This window comes from Spermophilus citellus (genome assembly GCF_964194105.1).
Source record: "Spermophilus citellus genome assembly, chromosome: 3".
NCBI lineage: Eukaryota > Metazoa > Chordata > Mammalia > Rodentia > Sciuridae > Spermophilus > Spermophilus citellus.
Window position 1 is genome coordinate 166,205,711 of NC_138184.1, and position 27,733 is coordinate 166,233,443.

At 33.3% G+C, this 27,733-nt stretch overlaps 1 protein-coding gene across 1 annotated transcript in view; it reads left to right on the forward strand.

Moving 5' to 3' along the window:
* Positions 1–27,733, forward strand: part of SEMA3E (semaphorin 3E) — a 256,690-nt gene that overhangs the window by 182,867 nt on the left and 46,090 nt on the right. The window contains exon 5 of the mRNA XM_081288174.1: positions 22,501–22,594. Coding sequence (XP_081144300.1) covers positions 22,501–22,594 — 94 coding nt within the window. The remainder of the gene's footprint in view (positions 1–22,500; positions 22,595–27,733) is intronic.

The following is a 27,733-nucleotide window of genomic DNA, read 5'->3' on the forward strand; positions in this document are numbered from 1 at the left end:
TAACCATAAACCATTTTCCAATCCATTTTTATTTTTCTTCTTTCTGCCAGAATCATTATCATCCTTGACTGCCTTCACTAGCTTCCTAACCCTTTTCACTTGCTCCACAATTGAGCTTTATCTGTGCTGTTAAATTAAACTTGCCAACTGATAAATCTCTTCAAACTCCTCATGATTTTCCCTGTTGCTTCAAGCAAAGTAAATCCAAATGTCTTATCTCAGATAGCCAGTGTCCCTCAAGTCTGGCACTTGTATACTTTCTCATTCCTCCTCCCTTCCTATTTCTTAATCTTTTCCTGTATATATTTGGCTGCAGTCTATCTGGTCTACTTGCTACTTTTTCTTACCCACACTCTCACCTAAATATGAATAAAATTATTTTTTTCTCCTTCTAGAATACCTTCTAGGTGAATGGTTAAGACACATGCCTTTTAGTAGCTGTGTGAGTTTGGATATGTTTCTTAATATCTCTGAATTTCAGAAACTTTTGTTAGCCAAGGATAAATTCCCCGTGTCATTAGAGTGTCAGTGCAGTAAACAAGTAATGCTCTTAACCTAAGGCCTCAGACAGAGGTGTTCTTCATCTTAAATCTTGGCCAGCTGGTGTTTTTCTTTCTTCAGAAAATCATCCTCAAATCCACCACTCTTTCCATCCAGACAACTCTATCCCAGGGCTAGAACTAGGTTCCCATCTTCTAATGTTCTCTTGACAATTTATACCTCAATATGGGGATTCCTTTTCCAGATTGAGACTTTCATTATACTAATTGTACTATTCTATCTGGATCCCAGAAAATAGTTTCTGTCTGTGATATTCTTGGGGGTGTGAAGAGGCATTTAAATATTCATGCTAAAGATTTGTAATAAGCAATAAAGGAGAGTGATTAGGAAAAATCATTTAGTATGTTTTAAATGTGCTCTGCAGAACTCAGGTCAAGCCTTGTACAGAGCAATGAAGTACACTTAGAATTAAAAAAAAATGATCTCACATGAAGTGTGTACTTTGTACTGTACTTACTTATTCTACATACTTTTACCATGGATAAGGTGATTCTACTGAAACATACTGGTTACCTGATTCTGAGTTTACTATATTTCTCTTCTGTTTATTTTATCTAGAGGTATGAGCCTTCAGAACAATCATACAGTAAAAAAAGTACATAAAAATATTACCTTGCCTTCTTTACCTCTGTACTCTAAGGTAATTTTGTGGTTTGATAAAATGAAGAATTGGAAGCAACAAGGAAAATGGAAAATAAACTCACATTTAAGACCAGGTCATGGAATAGAGCATCCCATTTTAAGTATATAACTTAACTGTGATCTGGAATCATAAAGCCAGAAAGCATCATTTAATTGTTATTGGGTTTGAAGATATTTTAGGATAATATTCTCTGGTATGCAAGAATAACATAATACAATATAGATAATTTTCTCACCTATTTTTTCTTTCCCTGAGTAAAATCAATGAAGCCTTTTGCCTAAACTCCTCCAATAATCATAAGACTTTTCCCATTAACCTTATTTCCCCAAATTTACTTTTGTTGACACTATTAACTCAAAAAGCTGTATGGTTTCAGCCAGGGCTGAATGACAACTCGGCTGTTGCAGACAGCGTCCTTTCCCACGCAGCTGTCCAGTTCTTACTGTGCAGATGGTGGATTTCTTTTTCTTTTTACCAGCAATTCCTTTTTTCTTCATACAAGACTGTGATCCTTTGTGATTGTGTATGACTCAGTCAGCAATAGGGACACTCACAGGATTGAGTAGTTTTCAAATGTGCCCAAGTAAGAGGGAACAAGGGATTTAGAACTGAGGAATTGTTCTGAAGACTGTCTGCATACTAAACAGGGACTATGACTTCCTTCCCATGAAAAGTAGATATTCATGGTTTTATAAAAAGCATCTTTGTCCTCTAAAAAGAATTTTGATTCTTGTTCCATTCTGTGTGGTCAGAATAACAGTAGAGCAGTCAAACCCAGAGAAGGTAGAAAGGAAAAGCAGTGCAAAAGAGAAAACCCAGATCATAAAACTAACTTGGAGTCAAGACGGTTCTTTTCTTGTCATGTGTAAAGGCCTAAATAATTACCTCTATTTTAAATTTCTGAAAGTATACATGAATATTTATTCATCATTATTTCTAGCACTCTCCTGTATGATTATATATATGAAAATATACAAATACTTTTATCATATGTATTATGTTAAAATATCATATAAAATTATTGTGCAAATAATCATATATTTTATCTAAGAAACAGATGTAGTTGAACCCATTGCTTATTGAATATGCTATGCCAATTATTTATACAATGCATAGAGAATATCAGAAGTTAAATATCTGTTTATGTTGGACATATTGAAAACTAGTATAGTTTTCTACAAAATTTGCTCTAAGTTATCTATACAGTAATAGCACATCTATGATTGTTCAAAAATTGGCCAGTTATCATCACTAAAGTTCTTGGCATGTTATTAAGTAGATGAAATGATGCTATCTAGACCATGATGCTAGTCATAATAAAATTTTATTTTATTCTACCTTTTTTACACATAGACCTGCTTTGACTATTGCATAATTTGTTTATGTAAAAGAATTCCAGGTAAGCTAAGTAGCTTATTATGAAATACTATTTTTGGTTCAAGATGAATTATAAATTTAGACTGGGTAGGAATTTACTAACCATATGTGGTAGATTTTCTATTCCATTAAATTAGAGTTTTTCCAAAATTAAACACAGATGATCATAAGGTGAATGAATCAAAGTCAGAACTGATTGTCTAATCATAATATAGTGCTGATTATATGCTGATCTTTGAAATAATTGAAATATCACATTTCTTAATCTAAGAACCAGATATTTAATTATAACATTTTGAATGTGACCTTATAGGCTGTTTTCAGCAAACATTGCCAGTATTCAATTATTTCTATTTTTAGGCTTGTTCAGGCTTATTTCTATCTCTTGCATGTATCCTTATTGATGAACAAGTTATCCCATTTTGTCCAGTAGGTACCTCTTCAAGTTGACATCCAAGTCTTTGGGACATAATCCCAATAGTTTTGAAAGCTTTGTTGCTTTCCAGAATGAAAGAATATTCTAAACGTGTCTTGTGCATTTATGGCTCCAGACCTGTGATCAGCCTTTCTTTAAGAACATTGATTTGCTTAAATAGGAAATGTTATTTGGAGACTACAATTGGGAGATAAGGATGCTTATTGTATCTTCAATTAATTTCAATTTACAATTCATGTATTTCACTTGAGAAATAGCATTTTTCATGTTAGAAATCATTTGAGTTTTTTTTTCTCTCTGAGCTTTTACTTTATTCATTTAAAAGTTGAATTCTTATTGATTTATATAAATCAATTACAAAATAAGGCAAAGAGAAAAACTTTATTTCTTTCTTTGTGATTTTTTAATGAGTGAAAAAAATGTGTATTTTTTTTTGGATATAGGATTTTTTTTCTTCAGATTTTTAAGTTGTTGGATTTATCAATATTTATTTCATGTCTTCAGGTTTTTGTGTCTTTTTTCAAAGGAATATTTCACACCCAATGTTCTATACAAATTATGAAAGTATTTTTCTATTTTATAATTGTATTTCTTATGTTTAAATTGTTGATTAACCTGGAATTTGACCACAGGGCTGTACAACATGAGGGAGTAATCAGACTTTATTTTTTTCCAGATGGCAATCCAGTTGTCCAAACACCATTTATTGAATAATCCATCATTTATTTATAGTGCTTTGAAACACTACCTGTATTATCATGCATTCTAATACCATATTGGCCTCTTATAGAGGAAGCTTTTTAAATTATCAATAAAACAACAACAAAAACAATGTTGAGGAGAAAACATCATTATGTACCATTGAGTTTTACAGAAAATGTCTGGTTACAAACCCTTGTATTTGTGATAAATCAATATTTTTTGTATATATGGTTATATTATGTATCAAAATATTCTAATTTTTGAAATTTCTCAATAGACTTTTTCTTGGGTTGCTTTTGCTGATTCTCACAACAGTCAGAGGAGGTAACAGCACAAAAATACCCTTTCTTTTTTTAATAAGAAGGATGAAACAGAGGTTGAAAGATGGTATGGAATGTAAGTAAGAGCAAACCAGACATTTCTTATCATTTTGGACATCTTAAGTTAACTTTCTGTAAAAGTATTGATTCTTATTTCTATTTCCAATCTCATTCCTCCTCCTTTTCCTCATTCTCCTTCTCTTCTTACTAGTTTATGAGAAAATGGAATCACACACCATTTTTATTTTCTTATCATGGCCAGCCATCATAATTCATTTGTATTGTGTGTATCATGCATATGTACATACCCACCCCCCAACACACACAAGAACTACCATAAGACATAATGGCTAACTTTTGAATAACAAGATGTATCACAGGGAATCAATCTAGAAGTTCCATACTGATAATTTTGTCTTGATGTTATGACTCCTATATGTAATAATAAATCATACAGTATCAATATATCAGCACATAATTTAACATCATTCTAGTGCATATGAAGAAATTCATCAGCAAAAACCTACTTTTAAAGTTATACTTAAAGGTTATGTATTTACTTTATAAAGGACATAATACAATATATATGTATACAAAGGAGGAAGACAGAAATATAATAGACACAAAATGTAATATATACACTTATGGAAGAGGAAGAAAAACATCTACTTAACAATTTTGAATGATTAACAAACAAGTTAAAATGTACATGAGTATAGGTCATTTACTAGTATGGCATAATATTGAAGGTAGAATTTAGGTAAGGATTAAAAGCAATATGTATGAACAGATAATTAAGTGGTATATTAACCATGGGTTCTGATACCACAAAAGTCTAATTACATAAGTACTATTGTTAACCAACTATGAATGAATATGTTACTTTCATTTAGAGTATCTGATAGCTTATAATGTTTGGCACAATTTATGGCCAGGGATTTCAAAGATCTTTTAGATGATATGTACCCAGAGATAAGTTGAGATATTCTTATACAAAATCATCATTACTGTTTTGGCTAAGGGTCACAGAGATGAACAATGGTGTCCAATCCCAGAGGCCTGCACTGAAGTTGCCAGGGAGGGCTATGAGAGATCATAGAAGTTTTTCAAGGTCTGACATTTGTTTTGTTAAATGGACACAATATGTGATAAAAGGCCCTTGTTTTTTGGGGAAAAAGAAAACTTCTTGAAAGAGTATACTATTAGGATTATATTTGTAATAAGTAGATGTGGTCTATTCTTAGTGCATGCAATTCCATTAAAATGTGTAACAAAAATGGTAATTGGCATCAGGAAGGATAAAAGTAATTTTGATTTATTGTGCAGAGAAAACCAATTTTTATTTTTAATGATAAGAAGTCTGTGATATTATTCAAAATAAAACTAGGTACAATGCTATTCAGTTTTGCTGTGTTTATGTTATTAGTAAGTTAAACATTGTTTTCAGATTTCATACCAAATATTAATGCATTTAAACTTTATATTTTAATGTCACATTTGAAAATCATTTACACAGCATAGCTAGAATAGCCCCACAGAACAAAATAACTTGATTCTACATAATATGCCAATAGTATCTAAATGTTCTTCTTGTAAGAGATATATTTTTTGATCCAAATCATTATTTTCCGGGGAGCTAATTGTAGTTTTTGTAAAGTATTAGATATGTATCATAACTAGGGAATTGTTGCTTCTGGATTATTTTAAAGATCATTTGAATGAAAGTTTCTCAAATGTATTGTTAGAAATTTAAATTCTCTGTATAGGTACATAAAAACATATAACACATTTTACAATAAATTTCTTAATAGATAATTATTATAAAGAAAAATAGTAAGTAGAGAAATAGAAAACTCATGGAATATTTAACTAAACTTTAAATTTCATCCAAAATGTGAAGCTAGACTAGGACTATATATACTTTTATATTTAAATCATCTATAGGATACTATATTTACTGCAATCATTATGTTACTATATTTTATTAGTGAAACATTTAACCATTTTTTATAGCTAGCTTTGCTAAACACTACAGATTTATAAAGTCAAGTATTTGGAGCTATATACTCAAAATCCATATTTGTTTTCTGTTGAATCCTTTTACATTTTTCATTGTTTCTAGATTTTGAAATTATTGTCTTTGTTTTGTGTTCTCATAATTAACTATTTAACATCCAAAATCTCTAAAAGTCTTGTTTAAACCTTCACCTTAAATTTTAGAAAACAAAATCACTTACAATTCAAAAAGAATTTAGAGATTTTTTTTAAAGAATAGATATTTTTATGAGCATTCAGAGTACCAAGGCTTCTCTAATTATTAATTTAAAAGAGAATTTGTTACCAATTGGAAAGCAATATTAAGGCTTTACTACTTTGGCTTTATTGTAGAAATCTTAGGAGCTTGTCAGAAGTGGAGATGAAAATTTGGAGTCAGTAAATCTGAGATGGGGGCAAGAGTCAATGCTGTAACCAGCTGTGGCCCAGGTGTGGTTCCTATGGTTGGTTCACTGGCTACATGCGGAGAATATAAACCTAGACGAGACACTCAATTCCCTTTGTGACTGTATGAGTTTTAAGCAACATTGCAAAATACAGATGACTTTTAATTCTCTGGACCTTTATTCTCCAATAATGATAATCATTGGATTTTTAATTGTTGACTTGGAACAAAGCACTTTATACACATATCGCCTCATTCAGTTCTCACAACAAACTCATGAGGTCAGTATTGATTAGTGTGGTGCCTTTCCACAGAGGCATGTCATTGTACAATTAAGAATTTGTACCACGTTGTGCTTAAATATCCACTTTTTTTAAGTTTACAAGTTATTTTTTTTATATGTGTTCTATCATAAATAGTATAGATCAGCTACTTTTCTAATGTAGACTTTTTATAAGTGGTAAAAAGAATTGACATTTAAAATTAATTGTTTAAAAATTAATACACGTACAATGCAAAAATCCAAGTGATTTGAAAGATACAAAATTAATAGCAAAATTTTTACAAACCACTCTTCTGAATTCTAGCCCCAAACTCTGTCCAAAGATATTATTGCTATCTTGGGTGACCTTTGAAGAAATAAAAGACATGCATTCCATTTTATTACTTACCATAACTTATTTAACTGTTCTGATTGGTGGTCATTTTTGTTGGATGTCTTTTTATCTATCATAAACAATGTAACAGCAAAAGGGTTGCACATTTTTCTTGGTGTAGAAAACGTTTTAGGCAGGAGAATTTATTGGTCAAATAGGTTCTCCTTTAAATTTATACCACAAATTAATGTTCAAAATCATTATGTTAACTAATGCTCAGAATAAGTGTATATGATTAACTGGCTTCCTGCAACTATGTATATTTTTATATATGGTTTTCATTTCCATTTTTCTTTTTTTTTAAGAGAGAGTGAGAGAGGAGAGAGAGAGAGAGAGAGAGAGAGAGAGAGAGAGAGAGAGAGAGAGAATTTTTAATATTTATTTTTTAGTTCTCTGCGGACACAACATCTTTGTTGGTATGTGGTGCTGAGGATCGAACCCGGGCCGCACGCATGCCAGGCAAGCGCACTACCGCTTGAGCCACATCCCCAGCCCGATCATTTCCATTTTTCTTACCAGAGAAACTGTTATACATTCTTTTATTTAGGTGACAATGCTTTTAAGACCTTTTACATTTATTGATTAGTTGCTTTCCATAAGTTGACACTGTTTCACATTTCCTTTAACAATTTATGAAAACTTTTTTTCATCAATCTTTCACTCACAGACATTATTATAAACACATTTCTATTTTTTTCTATTTTATTGGTCAATAATCAATATCTTATTTGGTTTATTATTAATAATTATGTTAATAATAATGACTAGTTCTAAACCATATTACATCTATGACCTTCATGCTCTATGTATCTGTTGCTATGTAACAGATCACTCATATGCAATTGTGTAAAACTGTTCATGAGTTCTGTGGGTCAGGGTTTCAGACAAGATCCATAGGAGTAGCTTATTTCTGGTCAGTAATGTCTAGGGTCTCAGCTTGAGTATCCAATTGGCTATAGATTGAACTCACTTGGAGACTTGATTCACAGGTCTGGCAAGTGTCTTGTCATGAATCTGGGATGTGTACCTAGGAAGCTCAGAGAACCTGTAAATGGCCTCTCCTGGTGGTTTGAGCTTCTCACCACATATTGGCCAGGTTATAAGAATTCTCCCCAGAAATGCCTCCTACTTGGAGAATGAATAGGCACTCTCCTACACATGAGCACTGATGGAAAATACAATCAGGCACACTGTTTTCCATACATTGTTGACCCTGAACACACTCTCCCACCTTTTCCAGTTACACATTCATTATTGTAAATAACTTCTCAATACCAAATGCCAAAACCATCATTTGTAAATTGCCCATCAATACTGCCTGATTTGTTACAACTTTTCCTGTAACAGAGATGATAACCCTTAGTCATATTACCTATGATTTTTTTTCTTTTAATCTTTACCTTTAAAGAATATTTTCAACTCAAATTATGCTACATCCATTTCTTCCAAAATCAAAATCGTTAACTTTTCCAGAAACTATAATTCCTACATAAGTTCTTTTAATTTGAAGAGAGACGTTCTTTTTTAAGACCTTATTTTACTTCTGACATTGAACTATTGCCCAGTACATACCAATTCTTAAAATATAATGATTAACTATTGAAATATAATTAATACATTGATTTTATGTAAAAAAAATCATACCCTTCTATATTACCTACTAGTAATAGTCACCTCTTCATTTTGGCTTTCCTATTAGTTAATTTGTCAATTAGAGAGGCTATTTTGCTGAATTTTTATAAGTCTTAAAAGGAATAGTGCACATTATGCTTCTTAAATTTAACATTGAGTGTTTTGAACAGAAGAGACTTCTTCAAGTTTTGTTATATTGCTCATGAAAATAATCGCAACATAGTGGAACAATGCTACAAGAGATGGGTAGTATAATTTATGGTAGAAGTTTGGATTGAAAAAATCCTGAAAAATGTCAGGGAAATCACTTTTAGAGAACATGTTCTTAGGGATAAACAGGAAAAAGGAATAGTGAATCCTGCCCCAACCCCAAAAGGAAAGTGTAATGCAAGAGCTATGGGTCCTAACATGCAGAGAATTTTTAAAGAAAGTCAGTGAGGTCGTGCTGCAGTGTTGATTGGGGTTAGTAGTCACAGGGGATAAAGCCTGAATTCAAACCACCAGGGGCCTGAACTGCCATTCTAGAAGTTGGCCTGCATTTGATAAAAGAAACACCACATACTTTTGAAAAATTGGCAGTATTGTGTTTGAGAACACGATGAGGAAGACAGCAAAGATGATGTTATGTAGGTTTTAGGGAAACACACTAAAGTTTGAAGGAGACACTGACATACATGTCCAAATGGCACAGCTATTAGATATAGCCCTGCCCCTTTAAATGATAAGTGGAGTATGTAGAACTGGGCAAAGGAATACTGAAGTTAGCAGACAGTGTCTGAGATTTGCAAAGCCTCACCCTGTCTCTGACTCCTCACCTATAAAAAAAAAAAAAGTATATGTGAACAATGTTATGCGCTATCTTACTTTACACATTTATTTTGAGTATGAAACAAGATAGTGCATGTAGATGTACTTTCTAAATTTTAGGCATTATATGAATGCTTTTTAGAGAAAAATATAAAAAGAAAGCAATTAAAATGTAAAACTGTTAAAGTCACAATATTTACATGCAATTTCACTCCCTTTTTTGTATTTTTTTTTACTGATTATTTATGTATTTTTTGGGAAAGACTTCAAATATTCTTTAGTAAATATTTTTACTGCTTGGCAGAAGAAAATAAAAACAAATAGGAGAGTGACTCACACTCAAAATTAATTTGTGATACACATTACTAATTAGACATTATGTAAAGGATTAGAGTGCATGGTAGGTTATTTATTCTAGATATTCATGACAGAAAACTGTATCTTTGCTTGCTTTTCATGGTGACATATATGTGTATAATGAATCTTTTATATTTTGCTACTTTTAATTTAACCACTAGAAATAGCTAATAAAATAGTTATTGATTTTTTTTTCTGAATTATGATATTTTAGTATTCTTCTGACAACTTTCAGATATCCCAGTTGCACTGAAGAAAGTGTAATAGTATTAATTCATGAAGCTAATTTATTAATAGTATAATTTTATTTTATCAGCATCACATTTACCACCTGATGTACAATGACTCTGACCTATTGAAAATAGCTTACAATAGGCTTGCTGGGTTCTAAGAGTCCCCTCAAGGCTGAAAAAGTATAACATCCAAGAAAAGATATTATCATTTATACATTAGAGACAGTTTTTCTGTTGCACACATGTATCCATCCATCTACATTAATAAACTATATGTTCTGCTTATTTTCAAACACAGGAGGACCCATTGAAAAATTTCTCTTTATCACAGTAAAACAAAAAGTGCAGCCCACATGTAAATATTAGCAATGCCTTGTAAATTTAAACCACCCTACTCAGGCAGAAATTCCAGCTGTTAAAACATAGATAATGGAAATCCAATGTAAGTAGTGACCAACATTCTCAATAGGGTTGAACTCCAACATTACACATTGCTTGAACCATAAACACGATTTCTTTGGGGTCATTGACAATGTCATAGTGCCTCAAGTTTTCTGGTTGGTTTGGTGGCTGAATTTCACTTCATGAAAGAAAATTACATTACTCGCCTTTTAGTGTTTTATTGGATTTTATACTGTGTTAAATACACATTTAAGACCATAAAGTGGGGAACTATATTCTTGAATATATAGTTAATTTTGAAGATGCTTTATCTATGCAAAGAAAAGTAACAAAAAAATTGGAAACTGATTTCTTTCTTTCATGATATTAGGATTTCCTAGTCTATGGCAATTTTTTCCTTTTTTTCTTCTTTAAATGAATTTATGCAACTCAGTTACAGAAAGTTGCAAAAAAGTATTAAATTGACTCTTGTATAGTAAGAAGAAAGCTTCTGCTCCAAAATTGTAACTGTAAATATCAATGAAATTGTTAAACTCCAATGTTCAGTAAGTTATTTGATAAAATTGAAGAAACTAGTCTTGACATTTCATGAAAAATACCACATTTTCAAGAGAATACCTTTAATTCATCATAAAAAAAAGTTATGTAGAAAACAGAACCTTTCATTAACAAATAATTGTTCACCATGTTATATACATCTGCATTACCTTCAAATTACATGCTGTCACTAACAAGGTCTTTGAGGTCAAAATATCTTTACAATTTTGCAATCTTTTATTTTTTAATAGCCTCTATGGGTTATTAATTATTTTATATTTATCAGAAATATAATATTAATTTGGAAGAATCCATCATAAATTTTAAAAATATGTTGTCTTCATTCATAAGCTGGGGAAATTATAAACATATCTATTCTTCCTTTCATTATTTTAGCAATCTAATCAATTTTATGAAAGCCAATGGCTATCAAAATAGAGAAAAAAATAGTCATAATTTTTCTATATCAACAGCCTCAAGAAAGCATTCACAATAGAGATAATAATTGGTACAGATGGTCTAGTTTTACATTACCATAGCTATCCAGAGCTGTTTTCTGAGTTGTCACAGATCCATAATAAACAAGGGTCATGTGAGAAAGGAGATAAGAAGACAATCTCTTTCTGGAAAGGTGGCATGTATACAAGCAACATAACTCTATGCCAGGTATTTTATTTGAAAACTGTCAGGAAAGATTAGGGAAGAAGACAGACAAATATAATATAGGGAGGTAAGTGATATGAGAAGAATTCATAGTATGCTATACATAGACACAAAAAGGAAAGGTAGTGGATATTATGATAGACAAAGTGGTTAGATCAGGATTTATGGCCGTAATAAGGTAGGTTTGAATGTTTTTAGATTACATGGGCATTACTATCCTAAACACATTGATGATCCCTAAAAAGAAAGATTCAGAAACCTGCAGGTACTCTAGTATGACTGGTACAGACTTTAAGAACAAAATTTTGCAGAAAAACAAGTATCCTAGTATAAATCCCTTATATAAAACTCAGCAACCTTCAGACTCTATTCTGTAGGCTTTGGGAAGCCAGTGAAAGAGTTCAGGTGGAAAAATGATAAAAGAAAATTCACATAGCAGAAAGAACTTGGCAGGAGAGTAGGGAATCAATCGCTGGGACTTGGGAGACTGCTCAGGAGGCTGGTGTCAAAATCAAGGTGTTGAATGGTCAAAGAATGAAGTAAATAAGTGTCAGTGAGTCAACAACAGTGTCAAATATTGCAGAAAGGATGAGTGAATATAGGAGATAAGTGTATACTTTGGGTAATTTTATTAGAATAGCAGAGTAATAGCACTTAGGAATTGGTTTTGTTGTTGTTCCCAGCAGCTCAGGTGCTAGCATACAGAAAACATTGATTTCTTATTTATTTATTTATTTATTTATTTATTTATTTATTTATTTATTTATTTATTTATTTATTTTAGTAAGTAAATAAATGGTAGGGACATATTTTCTGAATTAAACATAAAGTGTAAGGTTATCTGCTGAGTATGATCAGAGAGGTTTCAGGTTAGGATGCTTTAAGTAAGTAGCTACTCAAAGGAGTTATAAAAAGACATAATTAGGAAAACATAAATTGCCTGGCCATTTTGAGAGTTAGCTAAAATCACTCACTGACTGTTTTAGTCAGCTTTTTCAATTCAGTGACCAAAAGACCTGACAAGAACTCTTTAGAGTAGGAAAATTTTATTTGTGGTTTATGGTTTCAGAGGTCTCAGTTCACAGATGGCCAACTTCACTGTTCTTCATCCAAGAAGAAGTAGAACATCAGGAAGGAATGGTGTGGTGGAGGAAAGTGACTAGGGACATGGCACCAGGAAGCAAAGAGGGCTCCACTCAACAAGGACAAATATAAGCCCCAAAGGCATGTAACCAGTGACCTACCTCCTCCAGCTACACCCTACCTGCCTACAGTTATTACTCAGTTATTCCATTCAAGTGGATTAATGCACAGATGAGACTAACACTTTCATAACCCAATTATTTCACCTCTGATTATGCCTGTATTATCTCATACATGAGCTTTACCTCGTAGTAACACTGATTGTCAGAGATCATCATATATGTGTGTGTATGTGTGTGTGTGCATCCATATATATATGCATATATGTATATATACATATGTACATTTTTTCATTCACTCAGGTTTTTTTTTTCTTTTGTATTGAAGTTTGAACCTATGGGTGCTTTACCTTTGAGTTACATCCCTAGTGTCATTTTTATTTATTTTTTATTTTTTTGTGGTGCTGAGGATCAAACTCCAGGACTCAGGCATGCAAGGCAAATGCTCTACTACTAAGTTACATCCCCAGTCCCTTTTATTTATTTTTTTTTAACTTGAGGCAGAGTCTTGCTAAGTTACTGAGGGTCTCACTAAGTTGCTGAGACTGGCCTTGAACTTGGGATTCTCCTGACTCAGCCTCTTGAGTCTCTGTGATTACAGGCATGCACCACCACACCCTGTTGTGGGCCAGCCATGGAATGTGTGTATGAACTATGAGCATGAGCATGTGAAGGGACTGGACTGAGGTTGCCATTCTGTTTGGGCTGGTGACTAAGTGTTCAGTCATTCTGCCTATGATCCCCACACAGCACATGAGATGGGCGTGGCCTTCCAAGATGTCAGTCAGTCTGCTGAAAGCAAGACATCATGAAGCTAGACTCAATACCCTGAAACTTGACCCCTTGCTTCATTTGGATGGAACTTTCTTGAGTGTCTTCCCCTCATTAAAAAAGGATTCAGAACATGCTCCTCCCTTTTTTGTCTGCCTCCCTTGTCTCCCATGTGGGAGCTGGAGCAGAGGATCCATTGCTGAAGAACCCCAAGAAAAGGGTATTTTCTCAGTGTCAGAGTGATTATTTTGTGCAACCCAATTCACCTCCAGTGACCCTGACTGATTTAGTTGAATGTTGAGGCAACGCCTGGCTCCTTTCCTTTTTAAAGGTATTCTTAAATCTTACATACATAAAAATATAAAAGTGATGCATATTTATGGGATATCATGATGTTTTGGTACATCTATATATTATATAATATTCAATTTGTCATGTAATTAACGTTAAAAATTATTTCTAGCTTTTTTGGAAATATATTATACATTGTTGTTATCTATAGTCACCTTACTAGGCAATAACGCACCAGAATTTACTACTCCTATCTAAGTGTACTTAGTACTCATTGATCAATCGCCTACTCTCCTGAGCCTCTAGTAACTGCTGTTCTTGAATGGATTCCTCTAGCACTAATCATCAAGCTAGGTATAAGAATTAGGTATTTGGGGCTTAGCATAGATAGCTTTTACAATGTTGAGGTAAGTTCCTGTTATCCCTAGTTTTTCTAATGTTTTGAACATAAAGGGATGCTGTACTTTGTCAAATGCTTTTTCTGCATCTATCGAGATGATCATATGGTTCTTATCTTTAAGTCTATTGATGTGGTGAATAACATTTATTGATTTCCGTATATTGAACCATCCTTGCATCCCAGGGATGAATCCTACTTGATCATGGTGCAAAATTTTTTTGATGTGCCTTTGTATCTGATTCGCCAGAATTTTATTGAGGATTTTTGCATCTAGGTTCATCAGAGATATTGGTCTGTAGTTTTCTTTCTTTGAGGTGTCTTTGTCTGGTTTCGGAATCAGGGTGATGTTGGCTAGCATCATTCTGAATGGAGAAAAATTCAAGGCATTCCCTCTAAAATCTGGAACAAGACAGGGATGCCCCCTATCACCACTTCTATTCAATATAGTTCTCGAAACACTGGCCAGAGCAATTAGACAGACGAAAGAAATTAAAGGCCTAAAAATAGGAAAAGAAGAACTTAAATTATCACTATTTGCGGATGACATGATTCTATACCTAGAAGACCCAAAAGGGTCTACAAAAAAACTACTAGAAATAATAAATGAATTCAGCAAAGTGGCAGGATATAAAATCAACACACATAAATCAAAGGCATTTCTGTATATCAGCGACAAAACTTCTGAAACGGAAATGAGGAAAAACACTCCATTCACAATATCCTCAAAAAAAAAAATAAAATACTTGGGAATCAACCTAACAAAAGAGGTGAAAGACCTATACAATGAAAACTACAGAACCCTAAAGAGAGAAATAGAAGAGGATCTCAGAAGATGGAAAAATATACCTTGTTCATGGATAGGCAGAACTAACATCATCAAAATGGCGATATTACCAAAAGTTCTCTATAGGTTTAATGCAATGCCAATCAAAATCCCAATGGCATTTCTTGTAGAAATAGATAAAGCAATCGTGAAATTCATATGGAAAAATAAAAGACCCAGAATAGCAAAAACAATTCTAAGCAGGAAGTGTGAATCAGGTGGTATAGCGATACCAGATTTCAAATTATATTACAGAGCAATAGTAATAAAAACAGCATGGTACTGGTACCAGAACAGGTGGGTGGACCAATGGTACAGAACAGAGGACACAGAGACTAATCCACAAAGCTACAACTATCTTATATTTGATAAAGGAGCTAAAAACACGCAATGGAGAAAGGATAGCATCTTCAACAAATGGTGTTGGGAAAACTGGAAATCCATATGTAACAAAATGAAACTGAATCCCCTCCTCTCGCCATGCACAAAAGTCAACTCAAAGTGGATCAAGGAGCTAGATATCAAATCAGAGACTCTCCGTCTGACAGAAGAAAAAGTAGGCTCTGATCTACAGATTGTGGGGTCGGGCTCAAAATTCCTTAATAGGACACCCATAGCACAAGAGTTAATAACAAGAATCAACAAATGGGACTTTCTTAAACTGAAAAGTTTTTTCTCAGCAAGAGAAACAATAAGAGAGGTAAATAGGGAGCCTACATCCTGGGAACAAATTTTTACTCCTCACACTTCAGATAGAGCCCTAATATCCAGAGTATACAAAGAACTAAAAAAATTAGACAATAAGAAAACAAATAACCCAATCAACAAATGGGCCAAGGACATGAACAAACACTTCACAGAGGAGGACATACAATCAATCAACAAATACATGAAAAAATGCTCACCATCTCTAGCAGTCAAGGAAATGCAAATCAAAACCACCCTAAGATACCACCTCACCCCAGTAAGATTGGCAGCCATGATGAAGTCAAACAACAATGAGTGCTGGCGAGGATGTGGGGAAAAGGGTACTCTTGTACACTGCTGGTGGGACTGCAAAGGGGTGTGGCCAATTTGGAAAGCAGTATGGAGATTCCTGGGAAAGCTGGGAATGGAACCACCATTTGACCCAGCTATTGCCCTTCTTGGACTATTTCCTGAAGACCTTAAAAGAGCACACTACAGGGATACTGCCACATTGATGTTCATAGCAGCACAATTCACAATTGCTAGACTGGAATCAACCCAGATGCCCTTCAATAGATGAATGGATAAAAAAATGTGGCATTTATACACCATGGAGTATTACGCAGCACTAAAAAATGACAAAATCACGGAATTTGCAGGGAAATGGATGGCACTAGAGCAGATTATGCTTAGTGAAGCTAGCCAATCCCTAAAAAACAAATACCAAATGTCTTCTTTGATATAATGAGAGCAACTAAGAACAGAACAGGGAGGAAGAGCAGGAAGAAAAGTTTAACATTAAACAGAGACATGAGGTGGGAGGGAAAGGGAGAAAAAAAGGGAAATCACATGGAAATGGAGGGAGCCCCTCATTGTTATACAAAATTACATATAAGAGGTTATGGGGGGAATGGGATAACAAACATGGAGGGAAATGAATTACAGTAGATGGGGTAGAGAGAGAAGATGGGAGGGGAGGGGAAGGGGGATAGTAGAGGTTAGGAAAGGTAGCAGAATACAACAGTCACTAATATGGCAGTATGTAAAAATGTGATGTGCAACCGATGTGATTCTGCAATCTGTATTTGGGGTAAAAATGGGAGTTCATAACCCACTTGATTCTAATGTATGAAATATGATATGTCAAGAGCTTTGTAATGTTGCAAACAGCCAATAAAAAAAAAAGAATTAGGTATTTGGACGTATCGATACTAGACAAAGGAGATAAGGGATGACTGAGGCAAAGAAGGAGAGCAAATGTTTCATTTTTTCATTTTTTTAAATGAGAGGGCCCTAACTCTGGAGCCTGAATGAGGTCAAAGAGTATTTTTGTGTTCTGAATAATCATGTAGAGAAGCTGGGAGGGTGAAAGGCTGTGGTAAGTACACAGAACATTCCAGCAGTTGCCCTGGATGACAAGGCCCCTGATGTGGTGCTGGCAGTGAGGCTGAATCATAGTGGCCCTAAAGATCATGCCACTGAGGAGACAGGAACCCTCAGGTTAGATCATGGAAAGGGAACATAAACATGGAAATCTTCTAGCATAAACGTGGATTTAGGATATGCAAGAGCTCAGTGCAGTAGCAATTGTGAAGATTATGTTAGTCAGCTTTTTGTCAATGTGTGACCAAAATAACTGACAAGAGCAACTTAGAGGAGGACAAGTTTATTCTGTGTTCACAGCTTCAGAAGTCGCAGTTCATGGTTGGCTGATTCCATGGCCCTGGACCTGAGATGAGGCAGAACATCATGGCAGAAGGATGGGGCAGCAAAAAGCTCCTTAGTTCACGGCAGCTGAGAAACAAAGAGAGAATGAGAGAGGAGCCAGGGACAAGATATAATTCAGGGGTACACCCCCATGACCTACTTCTTCCAGCAACACCCCATTTTCCTACAGTTACCACTAAGTAGTCCATTCAAATTATTAATCCATCAAATGGATTAATCCACTGATGAGGTTACAACACCATGATTTAGCATGCCTAAATGCCCCACCTCTGAACCATGCTGTATTGGGGACCATGCTTTGAAAACACAAGCATTTTGGTGAAATTAAAGGTCCAAACCATAATATTTCACCGCTGGCCCCCAAAAGCTCATGCCCATCTCACAATGCAAAGTTCACTCAGTCCATCTCCAAGAGTCCCCATAGTCTTTTTTATTTATTTGTTCTAATCGGTTATATGTGATAGCAGAATGCTTTTTGATTCATTGTACACAAATGGAGCACAATTTTTCACTTCTCTGGTTGTACCCAAAGTAAGGTTACGCCATTCCTACAATCATACATTTACCTAGGGTGATGATGTCTGTTTTATTCCACCCTCTTTCCTATCCCCATGCCCCCTCCCTTTACCCCCTCTCCTTCGGTCCATCCAAAGTTCCTCCATAGTCTTAACAATTCTAGCAATGTTCAAAAGTCCAAGTCCAAAGTCTCCTCTAAGACTCAAGGCATACTCTTATTTCTGAGCCTCCTGTGAAAGTCAAAATCAAGTTGCATCATGTCTGTGCACAGTTTTTGGGAATTATGACAAGATTCTTCAAGATTTCATTCATTATTCTGCTTATGATGGTAGTTATAATTCAATTATGGAAAATATTTTGGAAGCATGTTGCAAATTGACTCTGGTCTTAGGGATTTGTTTGTCATGTGATAAGGATAACAGAGGAAATGGAAGGAAAGTTTGAGAGAAGCAATGCAATTGAGCCAAAAATGTGGCTTTGGTATTCCTATTATCTTCAATAGAGAGCCTTTTATGAACTTGTTCATGTCATGATTTAGTCAATGAAAATGTTATAATTATTATCAACAAAGACTTATGGGTTCAAAATGGGTTTTTTTTCAATATATTAATAAACACACTTTCTATGTTTCTTCAGCCTTAACCACAGACAGATATTTTCTTACAATGTCATAAAGCATTAATTTAATAAGTGAAAGATAATTTTAGTTCCTACTTACCCCTATATTGACTTCTTGTAACTGCTCCAGAATGTCAATTAAATATGCTTTAAGCTTGTAATTGCACATAATGTGCTTAAATAAAATTTATTTTGAGGCCACTCCCACATTTTTTATAGGCAACCAGATAGCTGTGATGAAGCTGTTAATTGTATCAACAAATAAGTCTGAGCTCAAAATAACTTTGAAAAAGTTACCTATGATCATAGCTATACATCAGACCTCATATCATTCAATTGGAAAACATCAACCCATTACTATCTTTTACTATCAAGTGTTACTTTAGTAAAATATCGTAATATCTCTCTATAAAAACTAGTCAGCAGGTGCTGGTAGTAAATATTTTCTCTCATTCTGTAGGCTCTCCATTCATTTTCTTGATTGTTTCCTCAAAGGACTCAAAAAACTTAACAATAACAACAACAAAAACTCCAAGCCCAATCAATAAATGGGCTAGGTAGGCACTTAGCAGCAGAAGAAATGTGAATGGTCAAAAAATATATGGAAAAAAAGGTTAAACATCTCTAGCAATTAGAGAAATTCAAATCAAAACTACACTGAGATTCTATATCACTCCAGTCAGAATGGAAATTATCAAGAATACAAATAACAATAAACATTGTTGAGAATGTCGGGGAAAACCGTACAATCATACATTGCTGGTGGGCCTGCAAATTGGTGAAACCACTCTGAAAAGCAGAATGGAGATTCCTTAGAAAACTTGGAATGAACCCACCATTTGAAACAGTTATCCCATTCTCTCCTCCATTTATACCCAAAGGACTTAAAATCAGCATACTACTGTGACACAGCCACTTCAATGTCCATAGCAGCTTAATTCACAACAGCAAAGCGATAGAACCAACAACCCAGGTGTCCTTCAACAGACTAATGGATAAAGAAAATGTGTGTGTGTGTGTGTGTGTGTGTGTGTGTGTGTGTGTATGCAGAAGAATACCACTGAACCATAAAGAATGAAATTATGTATGTCATTTGCTGTTAAATGGATAGAACTGGAGAATATCATGCTAAGTGAAATAAACCAGTCCCCCCCAAAAAAAACCAAAGACAGAATGCTCTCTCTGATACGTGGATGCTAACCCACAACAAGGAAAGGGAAGATTAGAAGTTCATTGGATTAGACAAAGGGCAGTGAAGGGAAGGGAGTTGGGATGGGAATAGAAAAAACAGTAGAATGAATCAGACATATCTTTCCTATCCTTATATATGAATACATGACCAATGTAAGTCCATATCTTATACAAGCACAATATGAGATCCTAAATGTAACACGTTATACATTCTATGTATGTATAATATGTCAAAATACACTCTACTGTCATTTATATCTAGAAAGAACAAAGACAAAAAACTAGTTAACATATTAGTGTTAAAACTATTTAATTTAGTAACCCCAAAATAAAAAGGCAGAGATATAGTATAGAAATAAAAACATATTTTTAATGTTACTATTTTTAAAGGCCTAACATGATCCAAAAAAGAATATTGACATCACTTATATTACACTCTTGTAGAAAGAAACAACATGTTCTATTAAACAACATGTTCTATTATTAAAAAAGGTATATTATTTTTTCCTGCTTTATAGAACTTAAAACACATTTGAATAGTCCTCAAATTTAAGAAGCATCCCAACTGAAAATTTGACATTGTTTCCCATTTTTGCATTATATAACTCCCTGAAATATTACTATCATGTATGAATGAAATTAATACACCCTCTAAGTATTTAGAAATTTATTCTATATTAGAATGATGATGCATATTTTTCTCAGTTTCAGTAACTTTTATTTTTTAAAGTTTATGTCTTAGTTTGTTACAATTATACATGATACTGGGACTCATTTGGACATATTCATAAATGTATATAACACAATGTGTTGTATCTCCTCTTCCTTCACCACAGCCCCTGACCACCTTCCTCTGTTCTACTGGTCTTCCTTCTATTTTCTTATTGCTATTTTAATTGGTGCATTATAATTTTACATGTAAGTGGAATTCATTGTAATATATTTATATATGCACATATTTTAGACAATTTCCTCTGCAGTTCCTCCCCTTTCCCACTCCTCCTTATTTACTCTCAACTTCCTTCTTCTATTCTACTGTTCTCCCTTCTATTTTTATAGATTTTATAGATTCCCTTTTTATATTTCTTATTTCTCACCAGCTTCCACATATGAAAGAAAACATTTGACCCTTGACTTTCTGGGTCTGGTTTATTTCACCTAGCATGATGTCCTCCAGTTCTATCCATTTACCAGTGAATGACATAAATTCTTTCTTCATGGCTGAGTAGAACTTCATTGTGTATATATATCATATTTTCTTTTTCTATTCATCTCTTGTCAGACACCTAGAGTGGTTAAGAATGGTACACATTTAAAGCAAGAATGTTCTAACAGTTCTTTTTTAAAAAAGCATTTGAGGGCTAAAAAATAAGAAGCTGTAAAACACATTATTTTAGTATTAAAATGATAGATATGTCTTTAAGGTATTCAAAAATATGGAGTTTTAATAAGACAAAAAAGCAGACAGAATGTTTAACTTGTTTATTATTTTAAAATGAACATTGTTGATCTAGGCTAAGCCATTAATCAAAAAAATGTGCACCAGGTATTTGAAATCTGTGAAGAGGTGGAAGGTGCAGTGAAGTCCATCTGAGTTTTGGCCTGAGGTAGAGTTCTTGAAGAGTACATCTGTATTCAGTATTCAGCGTTTATATATCTTCATGGTCAAATAGTAAGCAATGAAACAATGCACTTGTTTTTTTTTTTCTTGAAAACTTTTTAATTAGTGCATTTTGAATATGCAGAATAATGTGTTTCACCATGTCTTATTTGGACATCCAAATAACATATCTTGATTATATCCACTCCATAGTTATACATCCCTCTACCGCACCCCCCATTCTGCTTCCCACGATCCCTTTCCTTTTCTTTAATATTCTACCTCAATTTTAGTGTTTAATCTGTCTGATTATATCATTTAGGTAAAACCAACCTCATCAGTGATTAGAGATTAAAAGTTGAAAGCAGCTCAGTTCCTCTCTTCATGAATTCTCTATGACCCAGCCATTTTATTGTATTTTAACACATATAAAATATTTATCCTATCTACTCTTTTTTTTCAAATATTTTATAAATTGGCACTAACTAAACAGTAAAGAAACTCTTGGTCACGTCCTCCTTTATATTGCTACGGATCTTGGATCTTTAAATTTGCATAAGTGTCCTTTAGCTTAAGTGTTAGGTGGGAAACCTGCAATTCTCATTTGGACAAACTTTTTTTTTTTTTTTTGTCTTTGCAGACGGTCATCTGTGGAAATTGAAACAAACATCTCTCAAATTGTTTACTGCCATTCTTGCTTTCTTCTAGTTTTTGAGAGGCATGAGAGAATTTGTATGGGTCTGCAATATCCATGTGGTTATGTATAAAATGTAATTTTTACCAAATAACTCGACATTACTGATCTCCTATTTGTTTTGTAAATATTCAAAGTTCAGTGTTTTAGCTGAGCAATTAAATTCTTGTTGAAGCTGTCACATTCACGATGGCTTTCTGGTTTTCTCTTCAGGATCCTCTGTTTCACCTGGAACCACACAGATCTGAACGAGGAAGGGGCAGATGTCCTTTTGATCCCAGCTCTTCCTTTATCTCCACTTTAATTGGTAATTATATTTGTTGTAGACATCAGTTGGTGTACTCAGAATGATTTCTAAACTTATTTTTCAACTTCAGTACATTTATTTGGTATTTATTTATATACTTTGCCTTGTCATATCTATTTACTGGTGCTGGAAGCAATGATATTCAATTTCAAGCCATGCTAACTTGAATAATTTGATTCTAAAATAAGTGCAGATGCTGTGAAGTGTGTGTCCCATCTTGAAGAAAAAATTGTCATTGCGTACCTGATATAAGGCATTTGTATGGTGTCATTTTACTATTAACAAAATGCAATTATGTGGCTATTTTATAAACATTTAGCCAGAGAAACCAAACTGTTCCAATACTCTTGCGACTTTAGGGAATTTTAATATTCTCCTCTTTGGATTCCTTTTTCTGTATCCTTGGAATTCATCTGGAAGTCTTCTTGATTAAGAACTACAAAGTTATTTGTCTAAATTTTTGTTAATTTAGAATATAAATTACAGAGACTGACCAATTCAAACTATCATTAAACATACATGCTGGGATGATGAAGTAGATGACAATGTGTTTTATATTTAAATTTGATTCAATTTAATTAGATGAGGTACCCCAAACTTCTTTTTTTTTTTTTATTTATTTATTTATTTTTTTTTAAAGAGAGAGTGAGAGAGGAGAGAGAGAGAGAGAGAGAATTTTTAATATTTATTTTTTTTAGTTCTCGGCGGACACAACATCTTTGTTGGTATGTGATGCTGAGGATCGAACCCGGGCCGCACGCATGCCAGGCGAGCGCGCTACCGCTTGAGCCACATCCCCAGCCCCACCCCAAACTTCTTAAACACAATAAAGCACTGTACTTTTCCTTTCTCTCATATTATTTGAGATTAAAAACAGTACTATTTATGAAATCCTCTAGCACTGTGATAGTAGAGACAGATGGGAGTTTCCATGTACAAAACTGGAGAAAGCAAATCCTGAAACCTGGCATAGGTGCTAATGGAAATGATTCAGTTTTCTCAGTATTGAGAGAATCTGATATAATATAGTACAGATGTGAAAGATTCTGTTGTTACATTTGCAATATTTACAGGATTTTTTTTGTTTTTATTAATACTAGCTCATCTTTGCAGAAAATGAGAAAGTGTAAAATAATATAGAGACTTCAGTTCTAAATAAACTGATAAAACTTAAAACTGGTCACTGAAGATTAGTTAAAAAAATGCTAAACTTGATTTAGAATTGATACAGATGCTAATGTGCTTTTTTGCATGCTGAACATATTCCAGAGAGTTGATTGTGATGGGCTTTGCATTCCACTCCTTACACCCCTTCATCCCAATCTGGGTACTCAGGTACAAAAAAAAAAAAAAAAAAAAAAAATCAAAGTTTTCAAAACACATTGATTGATTAAAAAAAATCTCTCATTTTAGCTCTGTTGATGGGAAAAGCTTGACTTAGTCTTCATAATTTGAAAGGGTTGTGAGAGAATTTCACATAGTGATTAATTTTTTTCAGGGACTTGAAGAAAGTGATGCTGTATTTTTAAAGAATTATTATATCTTAAAATATTTTGAGTTCTCCTATGAACCAGTTTATGCGTATTCATATGCATGTGAATGTGTGTGTGCGTGTGTGTGTGTGTGTGTTTGTGGGGAGAGAGAGAGAGAGAGAGAGAGAGAGAGAAAAGAGTATGAAGATAAGAGACTTTAACTATGGAAACAGAGTTTTCTAAGTCAGTGTAGACTTAGTAGGAATCAAAATCTTAAGAATGACACTTTTGCTGAATGCCAGATCCATAAATACTAGAAGTTCCAAAGAAATTGGCAGGATATGAATTAAAATGTATCCATTTGGTAGACTCATACAATCTTTTTTCTAAAGTTTTTAGTGATTTTTATATCTTCATACACACAAGATTTGGCTGTCTATAAAAAGTCTTTCCCATCCTTTACCATATTGTCTCTTGTACAGAATAGGCTTTCATGTTCACTGAGGAACCTAAAAAAATACAAAAATAAATTTGAAATATTTTTCATAATAATAAAAGGATATTGGAAGTTAAAAATTACACAGCATAAACAGCTTCTACAATGAAATCCTAACAATATCAAAGAGAAGACCAATCATTTTGAACATTTTATTTAAATGGAGAAAAATAATGACTATAGCCACCTTGCCACTCAACATTTTGTCTCTCTGGAGCTTGTTTATACATGAAGCCAGAAATTTAAAACTGAAATTTTTAAGAGGGAAATATTACTGGAGGGACATTTCCAAGTGAGTTTCATTGAACTTCCAAATCAAATTACACGTTGCTGAAATGTGAAGTGCCTGCCATCTGGGTGGCTGTTTCATTTATTCAGAAGAGAAATCAAATCAAAAGAGCCCTCCAAGCTAAACATGAAAGTTATAGAATAATCCCTCCAAAGAGAAGAAATAAAAATATAATTCTTCACATTTATCCACTCGCTTTCATCCCAAAGTACCTTGGAGAGATCATTCATTCACTGTGGAAATGCAGCAGCCACTGGAATAGAAACCTGATAACCTATGTGAGCCAGAAGCTCTTTAAAAGAGGGGAAGTAAAAATAATTCACCCAATTGAAAAAGCAGTAGGAATGTGGGCTGGAAAAAAGGAGCTACCTGAGTTGGAATTTGGCAGGCTCACTGCAGCTTACTCTGACAGGGAAAGAATGTATTAATGTGGTATTTTATGACCACACATGTTCTGTGCTGATGGGTTAAAACAAGACTCTAGCAAAATGATGGCCATCTTTAGACCATTGCTTGGTGTTTCTTCGTTAAATGTATAACCCACAATGTTTAATGCATATTCTAATGAAGACAAATTTTATGAGAGCACACTCAAATTAGCAACAATATTTGTCAAACTATAGGACCTCAAAGAAAAAAAAAGTTGCTTGTAAAGCAGAGAATAGCCTATATAATTTCTTAACTTTAGATACAGTTTTCATTTCAGTTAATTTAAATTATGTTGACCTAAGATTGCCTGGAGTAAAAGATTACTAAAAAACCGAAAAAATATTGCAGATGATTTGGTGGGTGAGAAACAAGTTAATAAGCATATTTTTATTAAATTTGTATTCTAATTTAGAAATGCAATGTTAAGAACATATGATTCTATATGAAAGAAGATTTAAGGACAAATCAAGCTCCTTACTGAGCTATGTTCTATATAACCAATCATTATGAAATCATGTATTAATTAAACTTGCTCGTCAAATGCCACTTTGTAGTAACATAGTTTATCTTGGTGGCATGCATGCAAACTCAACCCTAGGTGCAATATTTCTATGTTTTTAGCCAAATTCTCTCCCACTGTGCTTACTAACTTTGTATTTAAAGCAGCTTTAAGCAATTATCTAAGTTATACAAAGTATTACAGCCTAGTTTTAATAATGTTTGTTGGAGCAATGAATTTTTCACTAAAATAAACTGCTACATTATTCATCTATGAACCTAAAATCATCCAAAGGTATGTATTTATTTTGATAAGCAAAATGATAAGTAAATTATTAGTAGTAAAATAATAAGTAAATTATTTCCTGGATTTGGGCCACATTAAAATTCCAGAAATATTTTCTTTATGTCATATAACATTTTGGTCAGTCAGCAAATATTTTAGCTGACTCCTTTAATCAGGTATCTTTGCTGCGATATTACAATATTCTCATTAAGTTGATAATACTTTCAATGACTTTAGGTTCCCTTATTAAACTTTCTCCTCTCAATCCTATCACAATTTTTTTAAAATTTTCATTTTATCTGTCAGTTGTTTAAGTTTCAGTTTAAATTTAATTCCTTCATATAATTCCAGTTATTAGGATCCAAGTTATGATAAGATGTATGGTGCTGGGGCTGGGGATGTGGCTCAAGCGGTAGCGCGCTCGTCTGGCATGCGTGCGGCCCGGGTTCGATCCTCAGCACCACATACAAACAAAGATGTTGTGTCCGCCAAATACTAAAAAATAAATATTAAAAAAAATTCTCTCTCTCCCTCTCTCTCACTGTCTCTCACTCTCTCTTTAAAAAAAAAAAAAAAAAAAAAAAAAAAAAAGATGTATGGTGCTAATATTTAAACGAAAGCCACCATGATTTTTCATGTAAGTTTTAATTATTTGCTTTGAAAATGTTAACTGTTAGTGGGACACTTTTAAGGATTCTTTTTAATTTAAACAGTTTCTGAATTTTATTTCAATAAATAACTAACATAAAGATACTTTAGAGTCTGTTTTTCTGTTTTCCCCCCCTACATATCTTATTTCTTATGATACTTTTTCAACAAATAAAACTACAAACTTTACAACTACTGAAAATTTCTTTTTGAACTTTTTAAAATAATAACAGCACTGTGAATATACATCTCATTACTGATTCTATGAATTAAAAATTTATATTAATCGAATAAGAAGTTAGAATACATAGAGGGCAAAATGTGATTATTATCACCTTTTTATAACATTAAAATATTTTAAAATAATCATTTTCTTTTAATTAACTACATTTACATTCAGGACAGAGTTATGAACAAATAGTTCTTGAAGAAAGTGGGACTTAATAAATATTAGAATATTAGGAAATTGATTAAAAAAATGCAATGAGGAGAAAATACATATCTTTATAATTATAACTTGTACAAACAATAAATGAATGTCCTGGTTTGTTTTTTTAAATTCACCTCAAACGTACAGAAACTTAGACTTCAAGTTATTTCCTTATGTTAGAATATCTGAGATTTTTTTTTTTTTTTTATCCGAGGCTACTATTCTCTTACCTTTGGCAAAATGCCCACTATCCACATATTTACTGTAGCTTCTGGCCATGACTGCTGCTCTCTGAGGAACTATTTGAATACTTTGCTTATGGTTTCTTCAAAAATGGAAAATAAAAAAAGAATGGAGTTGGGGGGAAGCCCTACTCTTCATGTCTCCATTGATCTCCCTTAAGAATCTGGTTTGACCATGATAGTATCAATGTCACTGGTTTGCCACCAAGAAAACTCAGTGCAGACATCAGTACTAGCAAATGCAAATAAACACATTCAAAACACATTTTTTTCCCTTCATATCTCAGAATCACCTTTTTAACACTGACAGTTAATATTTGTCATCTGCTACAACAAAAACAAAGACACA